Source organism: Cherax quadricarinatus, chromosome 44, assembly GCF_038502225.1.
Source record: "Cherax quadricarinatus isolate ZL_2023a chromosome 44, ASM3850222v1, whole genome shotgun sequence".
Taxonomy (NCBI): domain Eukaryota; kingdom Metazoa; phylum Arthropoda; class Malacostraca; order Decapoda; family Parastacidae; genus Cherax; species Cherax quadricarinatus.
Window position 1 is genome coordinate 16,174,596 of NC_091335.1, and position 17,712 is coordinate 16,192,307.

The window sequence follows — 17,712 nt, forward strand, 5'->3', positions numbered from 1 at the left end:
AAGGATGGAACAAAATAGAAAGACTTGGAGCTGTTGTCCTAGGAAAAGTTGGAGGGAGAGGGTAAAGGATGTTTTGTGTGTGAGGGGCTTGGACTTCAGCAAGTGTGCATCAGCATATTAGATAAGAGCAAGTGGAGACAAATGGTTTTTTATGACTTGACGTGCTGTTGGAGTTTGAGCAAAGCAACATTTATGAAGGGATTCAGGGAAACCGGTTAATCAGACATGAGTCCTGGAGTTGGGAAGTAAAGTTCCTGCACACTGAAGGAGGGGTGTTGATATGTTGCAGAGTTTTAACTGTAGTGTAGGCATGCCTCTAGCAAGTCAGTGATGGAATGAATGATGATGAAAGTGTTTCTTCTTTTTTGGGTCATCCTGGCTTGGTAGGCAATGGATGATGTGTTAATAAAAAAATAAATGTCTTCCATTGTATAAATTGATACCAAGAAATAGTCAATAAACCATGAAAACTACTAGAAAACACTTCAAAGTTCTATTTCAAACCAAACATAAGTTCAGAGGTTTGCTTTTCCTACGATGCATTCTGTAGAGCAAGATTTTTTATATAGTGTGCACTGCACACTTGCTGCACATACTCATTCTCTCATGCTTAGAGCAAAATTTACCTTCCACAGCATATTTGAGGGTGCTATGATTAAAACATAGATCTACATGAGTGACACTGGCATCAATGATGTCAATCTACATGAGAGAAGGCAGTGAACGGGTTAATTTCTGTAGCATCCTCCTACATAACCTACTTACACAAATTGTCATTATACAATACTTAATTAACTACTGCACTGATTTAACTTAAAAATTTCTATTGATAACTTTTAGTCTTACTTTCTATCCCTAAACTTATTTTTTTTATCCTATCCTCATTGTTCCTTCAGTATTATATACAAATATTTTTTTCTTTCTAAATAGGCTGGAATCCTTGACTGGTATTGCTGGTACCTGTGGTGTCTACAGCAGTGTGTGTGTCATTGGACTGATATTAGTGTATTTTCTCGTTCCTGAAACCAAAGGGCGTACCCTGGGTGAAATAGAGGCATACTTCACTTACACTCAACGTTCGTGGAAGGTTGTTAAAAATAAGCGTGATGTGACTCTGTCCAGCATCTTGGAACAGGAGGGAGGACCATCAGACACGTACAGTACATTTCAGTCAATAGAATAATTTTTTCATCAATTAGATTTGCAGTGTATAAATTTGTTAAACTGGAAACTGAAGCATATGCTGCTAATGCTTGTGCAGTATATTTTTCTTAAATATTGTTTTGCTTTTTAAACTTAAATATTTGTGATATGTAGCACTTGAGACACTTATTATTGTTAGCAGAGACTTGATAATCTTGTGTCAAAAAGAGATCAAGTTCCAAGATGCAGTGTTTGATATTTCCTACAGGGGTAGACTTTATTAAATATATTGTTCAGAGAAACAAACAAGTTTTTTTTTTTTTTAAATAAGCTATGTTGTATCTGAGATAATTCCCTATCTTAATTACTTTCATATTATATATAATTTCTTAATTCAGAGTATTTTATATTTCAATGTGTGATGCACTACAATGAATTTGCAATATTTTACTTTTCAGTATACTATATATTTCTTAATAAAGAAATAACCAAATTCAATAGGACCCCAACTTACAGACACCCAAGTTACACGTACAGTATTCACACTTACAAACAGTTCTCTATAGGAGCCAGTTAATCTTTACAACTGCCAAACTGCAGCAGTACAAATATGTTTGAAATGTAACCATCCTTTGTATTGTTGTTTTCTAAACAAACGACTCTCTTAAAAGTATCAAAACCAGAAATACCTGTATTCTTTAGCTGTGGTATAACCCACAGATGTGGTGGTTTTGGAATGATCATTAAAGCATGGCAAGTCTTCCCTGTAAGGAGCATAATCAAAAACTGAACTAGTAGAGCCATCCACTTCACAATTATATGTTGAATATTTGTCATATTCTTCTTATTTTTTAGAGTCCAAAAGTGTTATCAGCACTTGCATAACCTTGCATGAAGGTGGTGGACAGTGAGGCAGGTTACTTAACTTTAATTTTGAACCTCATTTTGTCATTATAAATTTGTGGTATGCAACATATATGTCTCATTTTTTTTTTTTTATGTACAGCCTCTCCTCACTTAACGACAGAGTTCCATTCCCGAGACCACATCAGTAAACAAATTCCTCTCTAAGTGAGGAGCATACTGTTTATATATTTATTTATTTATTTATTTATTAATTTGAACATGATACAGTGAAGTACAAAGTTATTACAGTGCAGCATGCCAAAGCCCCTTGTATGCAGAGCATTATGAGCAGGCTTAAAATTAACTTAAGATTAACTAAGCAATGATATATTCAGTGGTAAATACATTATTGTAAACAGATAACAATTTAGCACAAATGAGTATTACAAAGACAGGTCATATGGTCATTTACTGTGTTGCTGAGCATTCAGTAGATTGGAGTATTATGTTGTTTTAATGTCACCTTTGCACCATTTATAACATTTCTGGTATATTTTTAAATGTTTACACAGTAGTGTACTGTATATATTAATAAACAGAATACTAGAGGAAATCAGCTCTGATGTACCTTATTTAGGTATGCATACTGGTCAGAGAGCCCATCGTAAGTTCGAGTCGTCAGTAAATGAGTGTGTCGCTAAGTGAGGAGAGGCTGTATTGTATATTCACGACATTATTTGAACTAAATGTATAAAACCCCTTTATTATTCGTGGCTGACAATAAGAATACTGAATAGTATAGTATCTAAATATTTAAAGAGTTGTACACATGCATGGATGGGTACTGTTGGCTGATAAATGTGGCCTCGCAGCTTACATTAGATATTTAATTCTGAACGACAGATGGGAGTACCTACTGGATTTCTATTGTACCTCTTATTCTGTGGATTTTCAAGATGAGAGAAACACCCTTTGGCTTGTTACGGTCATGAGACAAAATGTAGTTAGTTTTATCCTTACTACTATTATGCTCTATAAACAACAAAACTATCAAAGTTTCTCATGAGAAAAAGTGAAGCCTCGATTTAACAGGGAAAGGGGGTACCCATTAACCCTTTCAGGGTGGATCCCATAGTACTACAGCTTTGAAGTGCAAATCAGTCCAGTAGTTTTACGCTATGAGCTCAACTCGCTTAGATAAGCTGTGAGCAGTAAATTTAGGCCTAGATATGAGAGTTAGATCTATGCGGTATAAGAGTCCTTCAGCACACAGTACATAATAGGGAAAAAACAGCAACTGTGTTTTTGGTTTAAAATGGCGATTTTGCTGTGTATTTTCATATGGTTTTTATGGTTGTATTCTCTGTTTCTTGGTCTCATTTGATAAAATGGAAGATATATTATAGAAATAGACATGATTTTGATTGGTTTCAGAATTGAAAGTAGCTTGAAATTGAGTTCAAAGTTGCAGAAATGTTCGATTTTTGCCGATATTCCAGAATACACGAATTACGTCACTCATCCAAAACGCATCCAACTGGTCAGTTTAATATGCATTCACAAATGTGCTGACATTATTTATACAATTATTACAATAATACAGTATTCTGCATAACAGTAAGCCTTCTGTTTGTTGTGTGAATAAAAATTCAAAATGGTAAGCAAGTGTAATAGAGGAGAGGCCTGATGACATGACTAATGAACAGAGGAAATGTGTTTTAGTGTCAGGAATGTCTAAATTGTTTATTCTGGGCCCTATTATGAAATTGGCAATTTTTTAATTTTGTGTGAAATTGGCCAAATTGCCAATTTCTGATCACTTTATTGGGTAGTTGAAATAGGTAAATGGGCAGTGTTTGGTCAACTGGAACAGTGGAATTGGCTGAAAATAGAGCTCAAATTGGGCAAAATTGCTGATGCGTAAATATCATCCAGACCGATAGCTTTGCAAAAGCGTAATTCCATAAGTTTTCCATCAAATTTCATACTTTTGATTTCATTACATTCGGAAAAAGATTATCTTTTTTTAATTCTTCAACCCTGAGAGCAAGTTTTAGATCAAGGGTTCTGACCCTGAAAGGGTTAAAGCCAATTGTCTGTTAGATCCAAGTGATGAGATTGTTTTTCTGTAATTACAAGTTACAAAAAATTCTGGTTTTAGTGGACTTATTTAGTTAAATTCAAAATAGATTAACCCAGCACACCATGACAGTAATAGACAATTGTGTATTTAACAGACTTTGCTCATTGCTTCTGGATATTGTCTGGCCACAGATTTTGCCCATTGAATCCAAAGGCCATAAAGTTGGGGATCATTAAACCGAGATTTAACTTTAGTGCTTAGTGCTTTCAGTAGCAAAGTCTGGCATATATGCCAGACTTTATATTCAACTCTTCGCTTGTGCTTTGCTTGTGGTTATAACATACACCACCATTGAGTGTATCGGATGCATTCAAGATTGTAATACTGTCTGAAGAAACAGGAACAAGTAATTCCTTTCAAGGAAAAAATCGTGATAACCAGGATTGGAAGAGAGTGGTATAGAATTTTGGTCATTTGTCGAAACTCCGAACTCATGTTTATTTCTTTAAAATAAATGTATTATGTGTATAAACTATGGGAACAAGGGGCTAGTAACCCCTTCTCCTGTATAAATTACTAAATTTAAAAAGAAAAACAATCATTTTTCTTTTTAGGTCACCCTGCCTTGGTGGGATATGGCCAATTTCTTGAAAAAAAAAAATGTATAACTATGTACTTAATTTTGACATGCAGAACTGGAAAATTGGCTGAAATGGATTTTTACCAAGGTTTTGCAGATCAAAGATGCCATATGGTATACTAATGATTCCACTTTTATCATACATTCCCATTTATCATACATTCTTTTCCTATATTTTTTTTTTTTACATTGATATGTTTGTAAATTAACACTTTTTTGCATTCCTGGAATCTTTGCCTTGAACCCTCAGTCCCTGATGGGACGTGGTATGACTGGTTGAATGATGACGTAAAAGGTGTGATAAAAGAGAAAAAGGTTGCTTATGAGAGGTTTTTACAGAGAAGAAGTGATATAAGACACATGTGCGGCGTCTGGTTGTCTTTGTTGTGGACGTTTCGCCATCCAGTGGCTGGCTGGATGGCGAAACGTCTACAATAGGGATGCCCGGGTGTTGCGCATGTGTCTTAATTTCATCGTCGGTATTATATACCATTCTTGTACTACTACTACTACCACCACCTCTTCCTGCCTATATATAGCCGTCCTGCTCCACTTCTGGTTAGTGTGACTTTGTCAGTGGTCCAAGTCGGACCGAAACGTCGTCGTAAGCTTCTCTCTTTTATGTGCGGGCTATTTGTGTATAGTGTACAGTGGGCCCCCGGTTTACAATATTATTTCATTCCAGAAGTATGTTCAGGTGCCAGTACTGAACGAATTTGTTCCCATAAGGAATATTGTGAATTAGATTAGTCCATTTCAGACCCCCAAACATACTCGTACAAACGCACTTACATACATACACTTACATAATTGGTCGCATTGGGAGGTGATCATAAAGCAGGGGTCCACTGTATATGGAAAGTAAGAGAGGTGAAGAGAGTGGCGAGAGAGTGCAAAAGGAGAACAAATGATAGAATGGGTGAAGCACTGTTAACAAATTTTGCTGAGAATAAGAAAAAAAAAATGGAGTGAGATAAATAAGTTAAGAATGCATAGGGAACAAATGGATTTGATAGTTAATTAAAAACAGAATAGGGGAGTTAGTATATGGAGAGTTGGGGGTATTAGGAAGATGGCAGGAATATATATGAAGAGTTGGGGTTATTGGGAACATGGCAAGAATATTTTGAAGAACTGTTAAATGTTAATGAAGAGAGGAAGGCAGTAATTTCATGCATTGGTCAGGGAGATACAACATCCTCTAGAAGTGAAGAAGAGCCAGATGTGAGTGTGGGGGAGGTGCATGAGACATTAGACAGAATGAAAAGGGGTAAAGCAGCTGGAACTGATGGGATCATGACAGAAATATTAAAAGGAAGGGGGAAGCATAGTTTGTTCAGAAAATGTATATAAGAGGGGAAGGTACCTAGGGATTGGCAGAGAGCATGTATAATTCTTTTATATAAAGGGAAGGGGGACAAAAGATATTGTAAAAATTATAGGGAATAAACTTGCTGAGTATACCGGGTAAAGTGTATGGTAGGGTTATTATTGAAAGAATGAGGTAAGACAGAGAGCAGGAATGCAGATGAACAAGGAGGTTTCAAAGTGGGTAGGGGATGTGTAGATCAAGTGTTTACATTGAAGCATTCAAGTGAACAGTATTTAGATAAAGGTAGGGAAGTTTTCATTGCACTTATGGATTTAGAAAAGACATATGATAGGGTGGATAGGGGAGCAGTGTGGCAGATGTTGTAAATGTATGGAATAGGTAGTAAGTTACTAAATGCTGTAAGGAGTTTTTATTATTACTATAATAAAAAAGAAAGGGTTTTTATGAGGATAGTGAGACTCGGGTTAGGGTGTGTAGGAGAGGGAGATTACTTTTCAGTAACAGTAGGTATTAGACAGGGATGTGTTATGTCACCATGGTTCTTTAACATATTTATAGATGGAGTTGTAAAAGAAGTAAATGCTAGGGTGTTAGGAAGAGGAGTGGGATTAAATTATGGGGAATCAAATACAAAATGGGAGTTGACACAATTTCTTTTTGCTAATGATACTGTGCTTTTGGAAGATTCTAAAGAGAAGTTACAAAGGTTAGTAGATGAGATTGGGAGGGGGTGTGAAGAAAGTTGAAAGTGAACATAGATAAGAGTAAGGTGATGATGGGTATCAAACGAGTTAGGTAAAGAAGAATTGAATATCACATTGGAGGGAGAGAGAATGGAAGAAATGAGTGGTGTGTTAAGGTATCTGTGGAGACAAAAAACATTAGCCATAGAGGCAAAGTAGGGAATGTACAAGAGTATAGTGGTACCAACACTCTTATATGGGTGTGAAGCATGGGTTGTGAATGCTGCAGCGAGGGCGAAGCTGGAGGCAGTGGAGATGTTGTATCTAAGGGCAATGTGTGATGTAAATATTATGCAGAGAATTCATAATGTGGAAACGACAAGGTGTGGAGTTACTAAAAGTATTGTTCAGAGGGCTGAAGAGGGTATTATTGAGGTGGTTTGGCCATTTAGAAAGGATGGAGCAAAATAGGTTGACTTGGAGGGTGCATAAATCCATAGTGGAGGGGAGGAGGGGTAGGGGTCATCCTGGGAAAGGGTGGAGGGAGGGGGTAAAGAGGTTTTGTGTGCATGGGGCCTGGATATACAGCAGGCATGTGTGAGTGTGTTAGGAGTGAATGGAGACCAATGGTTTTTGGGGCCTGACGAGCTGTTGGGGTGTGAGCAGTATAATATTTTGTGAAGGGATTCAGGGGAAACTGGTTAGCCAGACTTAAGTCCTGGAGGTGGGAAGTACAATGCCTGGACTTTAAAGGAGGGGTTTGAGATAGTGACTGTTTGGAGTGACATCTAAACTATCATATCTGGGCACCTCTGCAAAGACAGTGATTGATGGTGAGTGTTGAATGATAATAAAAGTTTTTTCTTCCTTTTTGGGTACTGTATTTATTTTTGGGTCACCCTGCCTATTTGGGAAATGGCCGACATATAAAATCTACATCATTATTTAGTTGTGGCTACAGTTAGAGGTAGATAGGACAAGAGGAAAATGGCAACAACAAGTAAGAGAGAGGTGAAAGTGTATAAACTAAGGGAGGAGGAAGTTCAGGTGAGATACAAGCAACTATTGGCAGAAAGGTGGGCTAGTGCAAGTATGAGTAGTGGGGTTGTTGAAGAGGGTTGGAATAGTTTTAAAAATGCAGTACAGTATTAGAATGTGGGGCAGAAGTATGTGGTTATAGGAGGGTAGGTGCAGGAGGAAAGAGGAGTGATTGGTGGAATGATGAAGTAAAAGGAGTGATAAGAGAAAAAGGTAGCTTATGAGAGGTTTTTACAAAGCAGAAGCATTATAAGAAGGGCAGAGTATATGGAGAGTAAAAGAAAGGTGAAGAGAGTGGTGAAAGAGTGCAAAAGGAGCAGATGATAGTGGGAGAGGCACTGTCAAGAAATTTTAATGAAAATAAGAAAAAATTTTGGAGCGAGTTTAACAAGTTAAGAAAGCCTAGAGAACAAATGGATTTGTCAGTTAAAACAGAGTAGGGGAGTTAGTAGATGGGGAGATGGAGGTATTGGGTAGATTGCAGGAATATTTTGAGGAAATTTTAAATGTCAACGAAGAAAGGGAGTTGGTAATTTCATGCAGTGGCCAGGGAGGTATACCATCTTTTAGGAGTGAAGATGAGCAGGATGCGAGTATGGGGGAGGTGCGTGAGACATTACGTAGAATGAAAGGGGGTAAAGCAGCTGGAACTGATGGGATCATGACAGAAATGTTAAAAGCAGGGGAGATATAGTGTTGGAGTGGTTAGTATTTTTGTTTAACCCTTTCAGGGTCCGTCCCGTAGATCTACGGCTTTACGTTCAGGGTCCAGACCGTAGATCTACGCCATGAGCTCAGCTCACTCTGATAAACTGTGAGTGGTACATTTGGGCCTAGATATGAGAGAATACATCTATGTGGTATGTGTGCACCATATAAAACAGATCCTGCAGCACACTGTGTATAATGAGAGAAAAAAAATGAAATCATGATTTTTCGATTAAAACAGCAACTTTGCAGTGTTTTTTTGTATGTTTTTTATAGTTGTATTTGGAATTTCTTGGTCTCGTTTGATAGAATGGAAGACATATTACAGAAATAGAGATGATTTTGATTGGTTTTAGCACTGGAAATGGCTTGAAACTGAGCTCAAAGTAGCAGAAATGTTAAATTTTTGCCGATATTCAAGAGTAAACAAACGACCTCACATGTCTAATACACGACAGCTGGTGGGTCTAATATACATTCACAAATATGGTGATGATATTCATACAATTATTACAGTATTGCATAACAGTAAATCTTCTATTTTTTGGTGTGAATAAAAATTCATTATGTGAATAACTAATGAACAGAGGAAATGTTAGTTTAGTGCCAGGAATGCCTACATTGTTCATTCTGGACCCTATTTTGAAATTGGAATATTTTGAACTTTGTGTTAAATTGGCCAAATTAACAATTTCCGATCACTTTATTTTGTAGTTGAAACAGTTGACTTGACGATTTCTTGTGCTCAATCGATAGAATAGAAGTAATACTAGTGAAATAGCTAAGAATTTGTTTGATTGGAATAATGTAATTGGCCTAAAATGGGAGTCAAAGTCGGCAAAATCGCCGATTTGTAAATATCGCTGACTCATCAAAATTCGCGAGAGCATAATTTCGTCAATTTTCCACCAAATTTCGTACTTTTTGTTTTATTACCTTCACAAAAAGATTCTCTACGATTTCATAAGAAAAAATAACAAATTTTTTTTTTGAAAATTCTTGGACACTGGTGCGTGACTCCAGATTTGGGCCTTGGACCCTGAAAGGGTTAATAAATGTATGAAAGAGGGGAAGGTACCTAGGAATTGGCAGAGAGCATGTATAGTTCCTTTATATAAAGGGAAGGGGGACAAAAGAGATTGTAAAAATTATAGAGGAATTAGTTTACTGAGTATACCAGGAAAATTGTATGGTAGGGTTATTATTGAAAGAGTTAGAGGGAAGACAGAATTTAGGATTGCGGATGAGCAAGGAGGTTTTAGAGTGGGTAGGGGATGTGTAGATCAAGTGTTTACATTGAAGCATATATGTGAACAGTATTTAGATAAAGGTAAGGAAGTTTTCATTGCATTTATTGATTTAGAAAAGGCATATGATAGAGTGGATAGGGGAGCAATGTGGCAGATGTTGCAGGTATATGGAACAGGTGGTAAGTTGCTAAATGCTGTAAAGAGTTTTTATGAGGATATTGAGGCTCAGGTTAGGGTGTGTAGAAGAGAGGGAGACTACTTCCCGGTAAAAGTAGGTCTTAGACAGGGATGTGTAATATCACCATGGCTGTTTAATACATTTATAGATGGGGTTGGAAAAGAAGTAAATGCTAGGGTGTTCAGGAGAGGGGTGGGATTAAATTATGGGGAATCAAATACAAAATGGGAATTGACACAGTTACTTTTTGGCTGATGATACTGTGCTTATGGGAGATTCTAAAGAAAAATTACAAAGGTTAGTGGACAAGTTTGAGTGTGTGTAAAGGTAGAAAGTTGAAAGTGAACATAGAAAATAGTAAGGTGATAAGGGTATCAAGTGATTTAGATAAAGAAAAAATTTGATATCAAATTGGGGAGGAGGAGTATGGAAGAAGTGAATGTTTTCAGATATTTGGGAGTTGACATGCCAGCGGATGGATTTATGAAGGATGAGGTTAATCATAGAATTGATGAGGGAAAAAAGGTGAGTGGTGTGTTGAGGTACATGTGGAGACAAAAAACATTATCTATGGATGAAAAGAAGGGAATGTATGAAAGTATAGTAGTACCAACACTTGTATGGGTGTGAAGCTTGGGTTGTAAATGCTGCAGCGAGGAGGCAGTGGAGATGTCCTGTCAAAGGGCAGTGTGTGGTGTAAATATTATGCAGAAAATTCGGAGTGTGGAAATTAGGAGGTGTGGAGTTAATAAAAGTATTAGTCAGTGGGCTGAAGAGGGGTTGTTGAGGTGGTTTGGTCATTTAGAGAGAATGGATCAAAGTAGAATGACATGGAGAGAGTATAAATCTGTAGGGGAAATAAGACGGGGTAGGGGTCGTCCTCAAAAAGGTTTGAAGGAAGGGGTAAAGGAGGTTTTGTGGGCAAGGGGCTTGGACTTCAGCAAGTGTGCATGAGCATGTTCGATAGGAGTGAATGGAGACAAATGGTATTTGGGATCTGACGAGCTGTTGGAGTGTGAGCAGGGTAATATTTAGTGAAGGGATTTAGGGAAACCGATTAGTATTTTTATATAGCCGGACTCGAGTCCTGGAAATGGGAAGTACAATGCCTGCACTCTAAAGGAGGGGTTCGGGATATTGGAGGGTTGGAGGGATATGTTGCATATCTTTATACGTATATGCTTCTTAACTGTTGTATTCTGGGCACCTCTGCAAAAACAGTGATTATGTGTGAGTGAGGTGAAAGTATTTTCTTTTTGGGGATTTTCTTTCTTTTTGGGTCACCCTGCCTCGGTGAGAGACAGCCGACTTGTTAAAAAAAAAATTATTTATTTATTTTTCTTTTTAATACGCTATACAGGAAAAGGGGTTTCTAGTTCATTGTTCCCCGCATTTTAGTTGACTTTTACAACACGCATGGCTTACGGAGGAAAGATTCTTATTCCACTTCCCTATGGATATGAAAGGAAAAACAATAAGAACAAGAACTATTAAGATAAAATCAAAGAAAACTCTAATGAGTGTATATATATAAACGTGTACATGTATGTGCAGCGTGACCTAAGTGTAAGTAGAAGTAACAAGACATACCTGAAATCTTGCATGTTTGTGAGACAGATAAAAGACACCAGCAATCCTTCCATCATGTAAAACAATTACAGGCTTTCATTTTACACTCACTTGGCAGGATGGTAGTACCTCCCTAGGTGGTTGCTGTCTACCAGCCTACTACTAGAATGACATGGAGAGCGTATAAATCTGTAGGGGAAGAGGGGGAGGGTAGGGGTCATCCTTGAAAAGGTATGAGGGAGGGGGTAAAGGAGGTTTTGTGGGCGAGGGGCTTGGACTTCCAGCAAGCGTGCATGAGCGTGTTAGATAGGAGTGAATGGAGACAAATGGTATTTGGGACCTGACGAGCCATTGGAGTGTGACTAGGGTAATATTTAGTGAAGGGATTCAGGGAAACTGGTTATTTTTATATAGCCGGACTTGAGTTCTGGAAATTGGAAGTACAGTGCCTGCACACACATACACATGTTTTTTCTCCTGAGGCAGATCTGTTTGTGACTTGATAAAGCCCACTCTGTGAGTAAAATGTTGTCAATAAAAATCACACTGTACTGCATTTTTGTTTCCTTTGCCATCACGTCTGTATTTTATACTATTTACCTCATAGAAGTGCTTTAACAAAATATTGATACATTGTAAGAAACTTTTAAGCCAATTTGACCTCTGGCCCATATTTGTAGCTTTCCTCTTTTGACCTTTATGATTAACTAAATACAAAAGCATATCTTTGCTTGCTGATCATGATGTTCAACTGTTTTAACTCTTTGACTGTTTCAGGCCCCTCTCTGAAACTGTCATTCTATGTCGCCAAATATTCGAAAAAAAAAAATTATTTTTTCTTATGAAAATGTTAGGAATATTTTTCTGAGTGTTTTAAGCCTAAAAAATTTTTTTTGCCATCACTACTTACCGAGATATAGAGCCGCAAAGTTTGCAGAAAGTGACGTGCGTACGGCAACAGCGGTGACTGCCGCCCACCCGGTATTCTTTTATTTACTCTAATTCAAAGGTTTCTTGCATTTTTCAATATTTTTCTGTTCCAGGTAACTTATGTGGCCTGTGAGACCAATGTAAGGTGCATTGTTCAAATATACACTCATTGTTTACAACACAATAACAGAACAAACTTTATCACTATTAGTTTGTGTATACACTTTGTTTACACAAACAAACAATACAAAACAATGTTTATTACTATTGTTCCATAATATATATACATATGTTCAGTCACTAAACACGTTCCTAGAACTGCTGCAGCTTGTGGAACTCTTTGAAACATGGGTATATGCAGAGGGGCACTTGACACTCCTCACACATAAAACGAGTGTCTCTGCGTGTTTGTGGGCATTTTGTGGTATGCATACATACATAACACCTCTTCTGAGCATTTTTCTTGGCAGTAGTAGGAGGCAGTTGCATGGGGTAGTGATCACCAGGCCTGAAACGAGATGACATGTGTTGGTAATTTCGTGGGCGCTGGTCTATTGCAGGTGTTGCTCCTTGGTACTTTGCAATTATTTGTCTGATTACTGACAAGCAAAATTCACCATATTTTGGTGTTTTGTTGGTCTTCAACTTGTATATGTTATAAGCATTCAGCATAGAGATATCAACAAGATGGAAAAAAAGTTTTATATACCACTTATTACTCTTGCGTACACAGTCTGCAAACCCAATCTGCATGTCACATTTGTCCACTAAGCACATATTGAGGTTGTAGTCCATGACAGCTGCAGGCTTTAGAATGGGTTCATTGGTCTCTCTGTTGTGCCTGCCACTGTGTACCATTTCGTTTCGGTGAACTGATGTCAATAATGTGACATCACATTTGTCATGCCACCAAAATGCCATGATGTCATTGGCAGCAAAGGCTTGGACCTCGCCTCTGCAAGTGCCAGCGTCGAACCTTGGCATATGTTTACGATTACGACGCACTGTGCCACACACGTCTGTCAAGTTCACCCGCAAGAAATCACTGAGTAAGGGGCTTGTGTACCAGTTATCAGTAAATAACATATGCCCCTTACCAAGATATGGTTCAAACCACATCACCAGAGATACCCAATAACTTCATGGTATCTCTCAAAGTATTACTGCCAGTGTACACAATGATATCCAAAACTAGACCACTTCTGCAATCACACAGTACAAATAGCTTTATACCAAAGCGTTTCCTCTTGCTTGGTATATATTGCTTGAATGAGAGTCTTCCTTTGAATAAAATCAAGGACTCATCAATAACAAGCTTCCTGAAGGGATAAAAATACATGCAGCACTTTTGTTTCATGTACATAAACACATTTCTTATCTTATATAACCTGTCGCTTCTGTCAGGCCTGGTTTTGTCTGAAAAGTGTAACATACGTAACAGTATCAGGAAACGATTGACACCTATAATGTCACTAAAACCTGGAGTTGAAATCAGGCGTTCTGTTGCCCAGTATGTGGTGACAGTGTGCTTATACACATGTGGCATAAGCATTATTGTGGCAAAAAACAGGTACATTTCTGCCACAGTTGTCTCCTTCCACTTGTGTAGCCGTGATTTTGGTGAGAGAATTGTATTTGCCATGGTGTAATCACAGTATGTGTTTGTTTCCCTGACAATGATGTCCATCAGGGGTTCATCGAAGAATAACTCAAAGCAGTCCAGTTCACTGGCATTGTTCCCAAGTGGACATGATGGCTTTATTCCACTTTGTGTTTCATCAAAGTCATGGGGACTGGGAACAAACTCGTCACCGTCCTGCCAATCCCAGATGCGGTCTGCTGGTGGGGTCTGGATATTGTACCGTGGTTGTGGTTGTGCAGGTTGTGGGAGTGTGGGGTCGAGTGAGGCTGGTTGTTGTGCAGAGTCAGCAGCGTGGGTAGTAGCGTGGCCCGCTGATGGTGCCACATGGGCCGTGCCACCCTCACTATCACCACCACTGCCTGCTCCCTCACTCACATCATTCATACCCATCGTTACAATATCGCCATCTTCACTATCAGGTCGTGGTGTAGGGCCACGGGATGTGCTCCCAGAGTTTCTCCTTCCCCTTGGAACAACATATGAAACACTACCAGACCGCATGCTACGTCGTACATACTGCCGCTTCACTGGGGAATATTCACCCTCACTGTCACTAGAACTGCTTTCAATGACCTTGAAATCACTATCACTATCACTGCTATCATCTGGGTGTTGTACACGACCAAATAGTTTCCTCTTTCGTCCTGGTACAGGTGAACGTGAACGTGAACGTGAACAAGCCGGCCCAGCACCAGAGGTGGAAGGTTGTGGGTCATCTGGGTTTTCATCACTAATTACGTTATCCTGGGCACTTTTTCCGGTAACACTCACTTCAAAACCCTGGAATTCACTGTCACTGACATTTTCATCACTGTTAGAGCTATCACTTGGGAACAAAAGACCTCCAATCCGCCGAGGAGTGAGGAACTTCTTACCGAGAGGCATGGTGAAAATGGACTAACAAGATGGCGTTCCCACAATGCACCGCTGGGTCCCAGATTTTTTTCACAGGGTGCACACCGACCACTGAGACCCATTCTCTCTCATGTAGGCCTACCAGGCCTTTCCCGCTTGATTTGAAGCCACTAGAATTTGTGCGTATAAATACGTCAGAAACATTGGCTTGTAAGACGTATTTATACGTCGTAAACAGTCAAAGGGTTAAACTGATGCATCCAGAATTGCAAGAGGACAATAGTTATATTGGCAAGTTATTGGTAAATGTGCAGATACTCTTAAAAATGCCAGCAATAGCAATGACAATGGCCACACTGGCGGATGGGTATAAATATCTCTAATAAGAGTTATGCAAAATTAATCTACATTAGCAGAAATTACTATTTAGTTCAAATTTTATCCACATACAGGTATAATAATTTAAAGTATACCACCTTTAAATTTATGCTTGATTATCAGAGACTGGTAAACTGAGCTAACTGTAAGGCCCTTGATTGTCCCTTGGCTGTTACATTCAACTAAAATTCAAAGATTTATTACTGCAAAATTTGACTTCAGACCATGTGCCATATTAAAAAAAATATATTTTCTTACGTAGTAGGTTAGTAGACAGCAGCCGCCCAGGGAATTACTACCGTCCTGCCAAGTAAGTGTAAGACGAAAGCCTGTAATTGTTTTACATGATGGTAGGATTGCTGGTGTCTTTTTTTTCTGTCTCATAAACATGCAAGATTTCAGGTAGGTCTTGCTACTTCTACTTACATTAAGGTCACACTACACATGCATGTACAAGCATTTATATACACACCCTTCTGGGTTTTCTTCTATTTTTCTTACTAGTTCTTGTTCTTGTTTATTTCCACTTATCTCCATGGGGAAGTGGAACAGAATTCTTTCTCCGTAAACCATGCGTGTCGTAAGAGTCGACTAAAATGCTGGGAGCAAGGGGCTAGTAACCCCTTCTCCTGTATATATTACTAAATGTAAAAGGAGAAACTTTCATCTTTGTTTTTGGGCCACCCCGCCTCTGTGGGATACGGCCGGTGCACTGAAAGAAAGAGAGTAGTAAGGGAGAAAAAGTTAGCATATGAGAAGTTTTTACAAAGTAGAAGTGATGCAAGGAGGGAAGAGTATATGGAGAAAAAGAGAGAAGTTAAGAGAGTGGTGAAGCAATGTAAAAAGAGAGCAAATGAGAGAGTGGGTGAGATGTTATCAACAAATTTTGTTGAAAATAAGAAAAAGTTTTGGAATGAGATTAACAAGTTAAGAAAGCCTAGAGAACAAATTGATTTGTCAGTTAAAAATAGGAGAGGAGAGTTATTAAATGGAGAGTTAGAGGTATTGGGAAGATGGAAGGAATATTTTGAGGAATTGTTAAATGTTGATGAAGATAGGGAAGCTGTGATTTCGTGTATAGGGCAAGGAGGAATAACATCTTGTAGGAGTGAGGAAGAGCCAGTTGTGAGTGTGGGGGAAGTTCGTGAGGCAGTAGGTAAAATGAAAGGGGGTAAGGCAGCCGGGATTGATGGGATAAAGATAGAAATGTTAAAAGCAGGTGGGGATATAGTTTTGGAGTGGTTGGTGCAATTATTTAATAAATGTATGGAAGAGGGTAAGGTACCTAGGGATTGGCAGAGAGCATGCATAGTTCCTTTGTATAAAGGCAAAGGGGATAAAAGAGAGTGCAAAAATTATAGGGGGATAAGTCTGTTGAGTGTACCTGGTAAAGTGTATGGTAGAGTTATAATTGAAAGAATTAAGAGTAAGACGGAGAATAGGATAGCAGATGAACAAGGAGGCTTTAGGAAAGGTAGGGGGTGTGTGGACCAGGTGTTTACAGTGAAACATATAAGTGAACAGTATTTAGATAAGGCTAAAGAGGTCTTTGTGGCATTTATGGATTTGGAAAAGGCGTATGACAGGGTGGATAGGGGGGCAATGTGGCAGATGTTGCAAGTGTATGGTGTAGGAGGTAGGTTACTGAAAGCAGTGAAGAGTTTTTACGAGGATAGTGAGGCTCAAGTTAGAGTATGTAGGAAAGAGGGAAATTTTTTCCCAGTAAAAGTAGGCCTTAGACAAGGATGTGTGATGTCACCGTGGTTGTTTAATATATTTATAGATGGGGTTGTAAGAGAAGTAAATGCGAGGGTCTTGGCAAGAGGCGTGGAGTTAAAAGATAAAGAATCACACACAAAGTGGGAGTTGTCACAGCTGCTCTTTGCTGATGACACTGTGCTCTTGGGAGATTCTGAAGAGAAGTTGCAGAGATTGGTGGATGAATTTGGTAGGGTGTGCAAAAGAAGAAAATTAAAGGTGAATACAGGAAAGAGTAAGGTTATGAGGATAACAAAAAGATTAGGTGATGAAAGATTGAATATCAGATTGGAGGGAGAGAGTATGGAGGAGGTGAACGTATTCAGATATTTGGGAGTGGACGTGTCAGCGGATGGGTCTATGAAAGATGAGGTGAATCATAGAATTGATGAGGGAAAAAGAGTGAGTGGTGCACTTAGGAGTCTGTGGAGACAAAGAACTTTGTCCTTGGAGGCAAAGAGGGGAATGTATGAGAGTATAGTTTTACCAACGCTCTTATATGGGTGTGAAGCGTGGGTGATGAATGTTGCAGCGAGGAGAAGGCTGGAGGCAGTGGAGATGTCATGTCTGAGGGCAATGTGTGGTGTGAATATAATGCAGAGAATTCGTAGTTTTGAAGTTAGGAGGAGGTGCGGGATTACCAAAACTGTTGTCCAGAGGGCTGAGGAAGGGTTGTTG

General features: G+C 38.7%; 1 protein-coding gene across 5 annotated transcripts in view; it reads left to right on the forward strand.

Annotated features, from left to right (window-relative positions):
* The window catches only part of LOC128697448 (facilitated trehalose transporter Tret1-2 homolog), a 50,923-nt gene extending 38,898 nt beyond the window's left edge, over window positions 1-12,025 (forward strand). For all 5 annotated transcript variants that reach the window (XM_053789119.2, XM_053789121.2, XM_053789118.2 and 2 more), the window contains exon 10: window positions 931-12,025. In XM_053789119.2, the coding sequence (XP_053645094.2) occupies window positions 931-1,183 (253 nt within the window). In that variant the 3' untranslated portion in view covers window positions 1,184-12,025. The remainder of the gene's footprint in view (window positions 1-930) is intronic.
* Window positions 12,026-17,712: the final 5,687 nt, after the last annotated feature.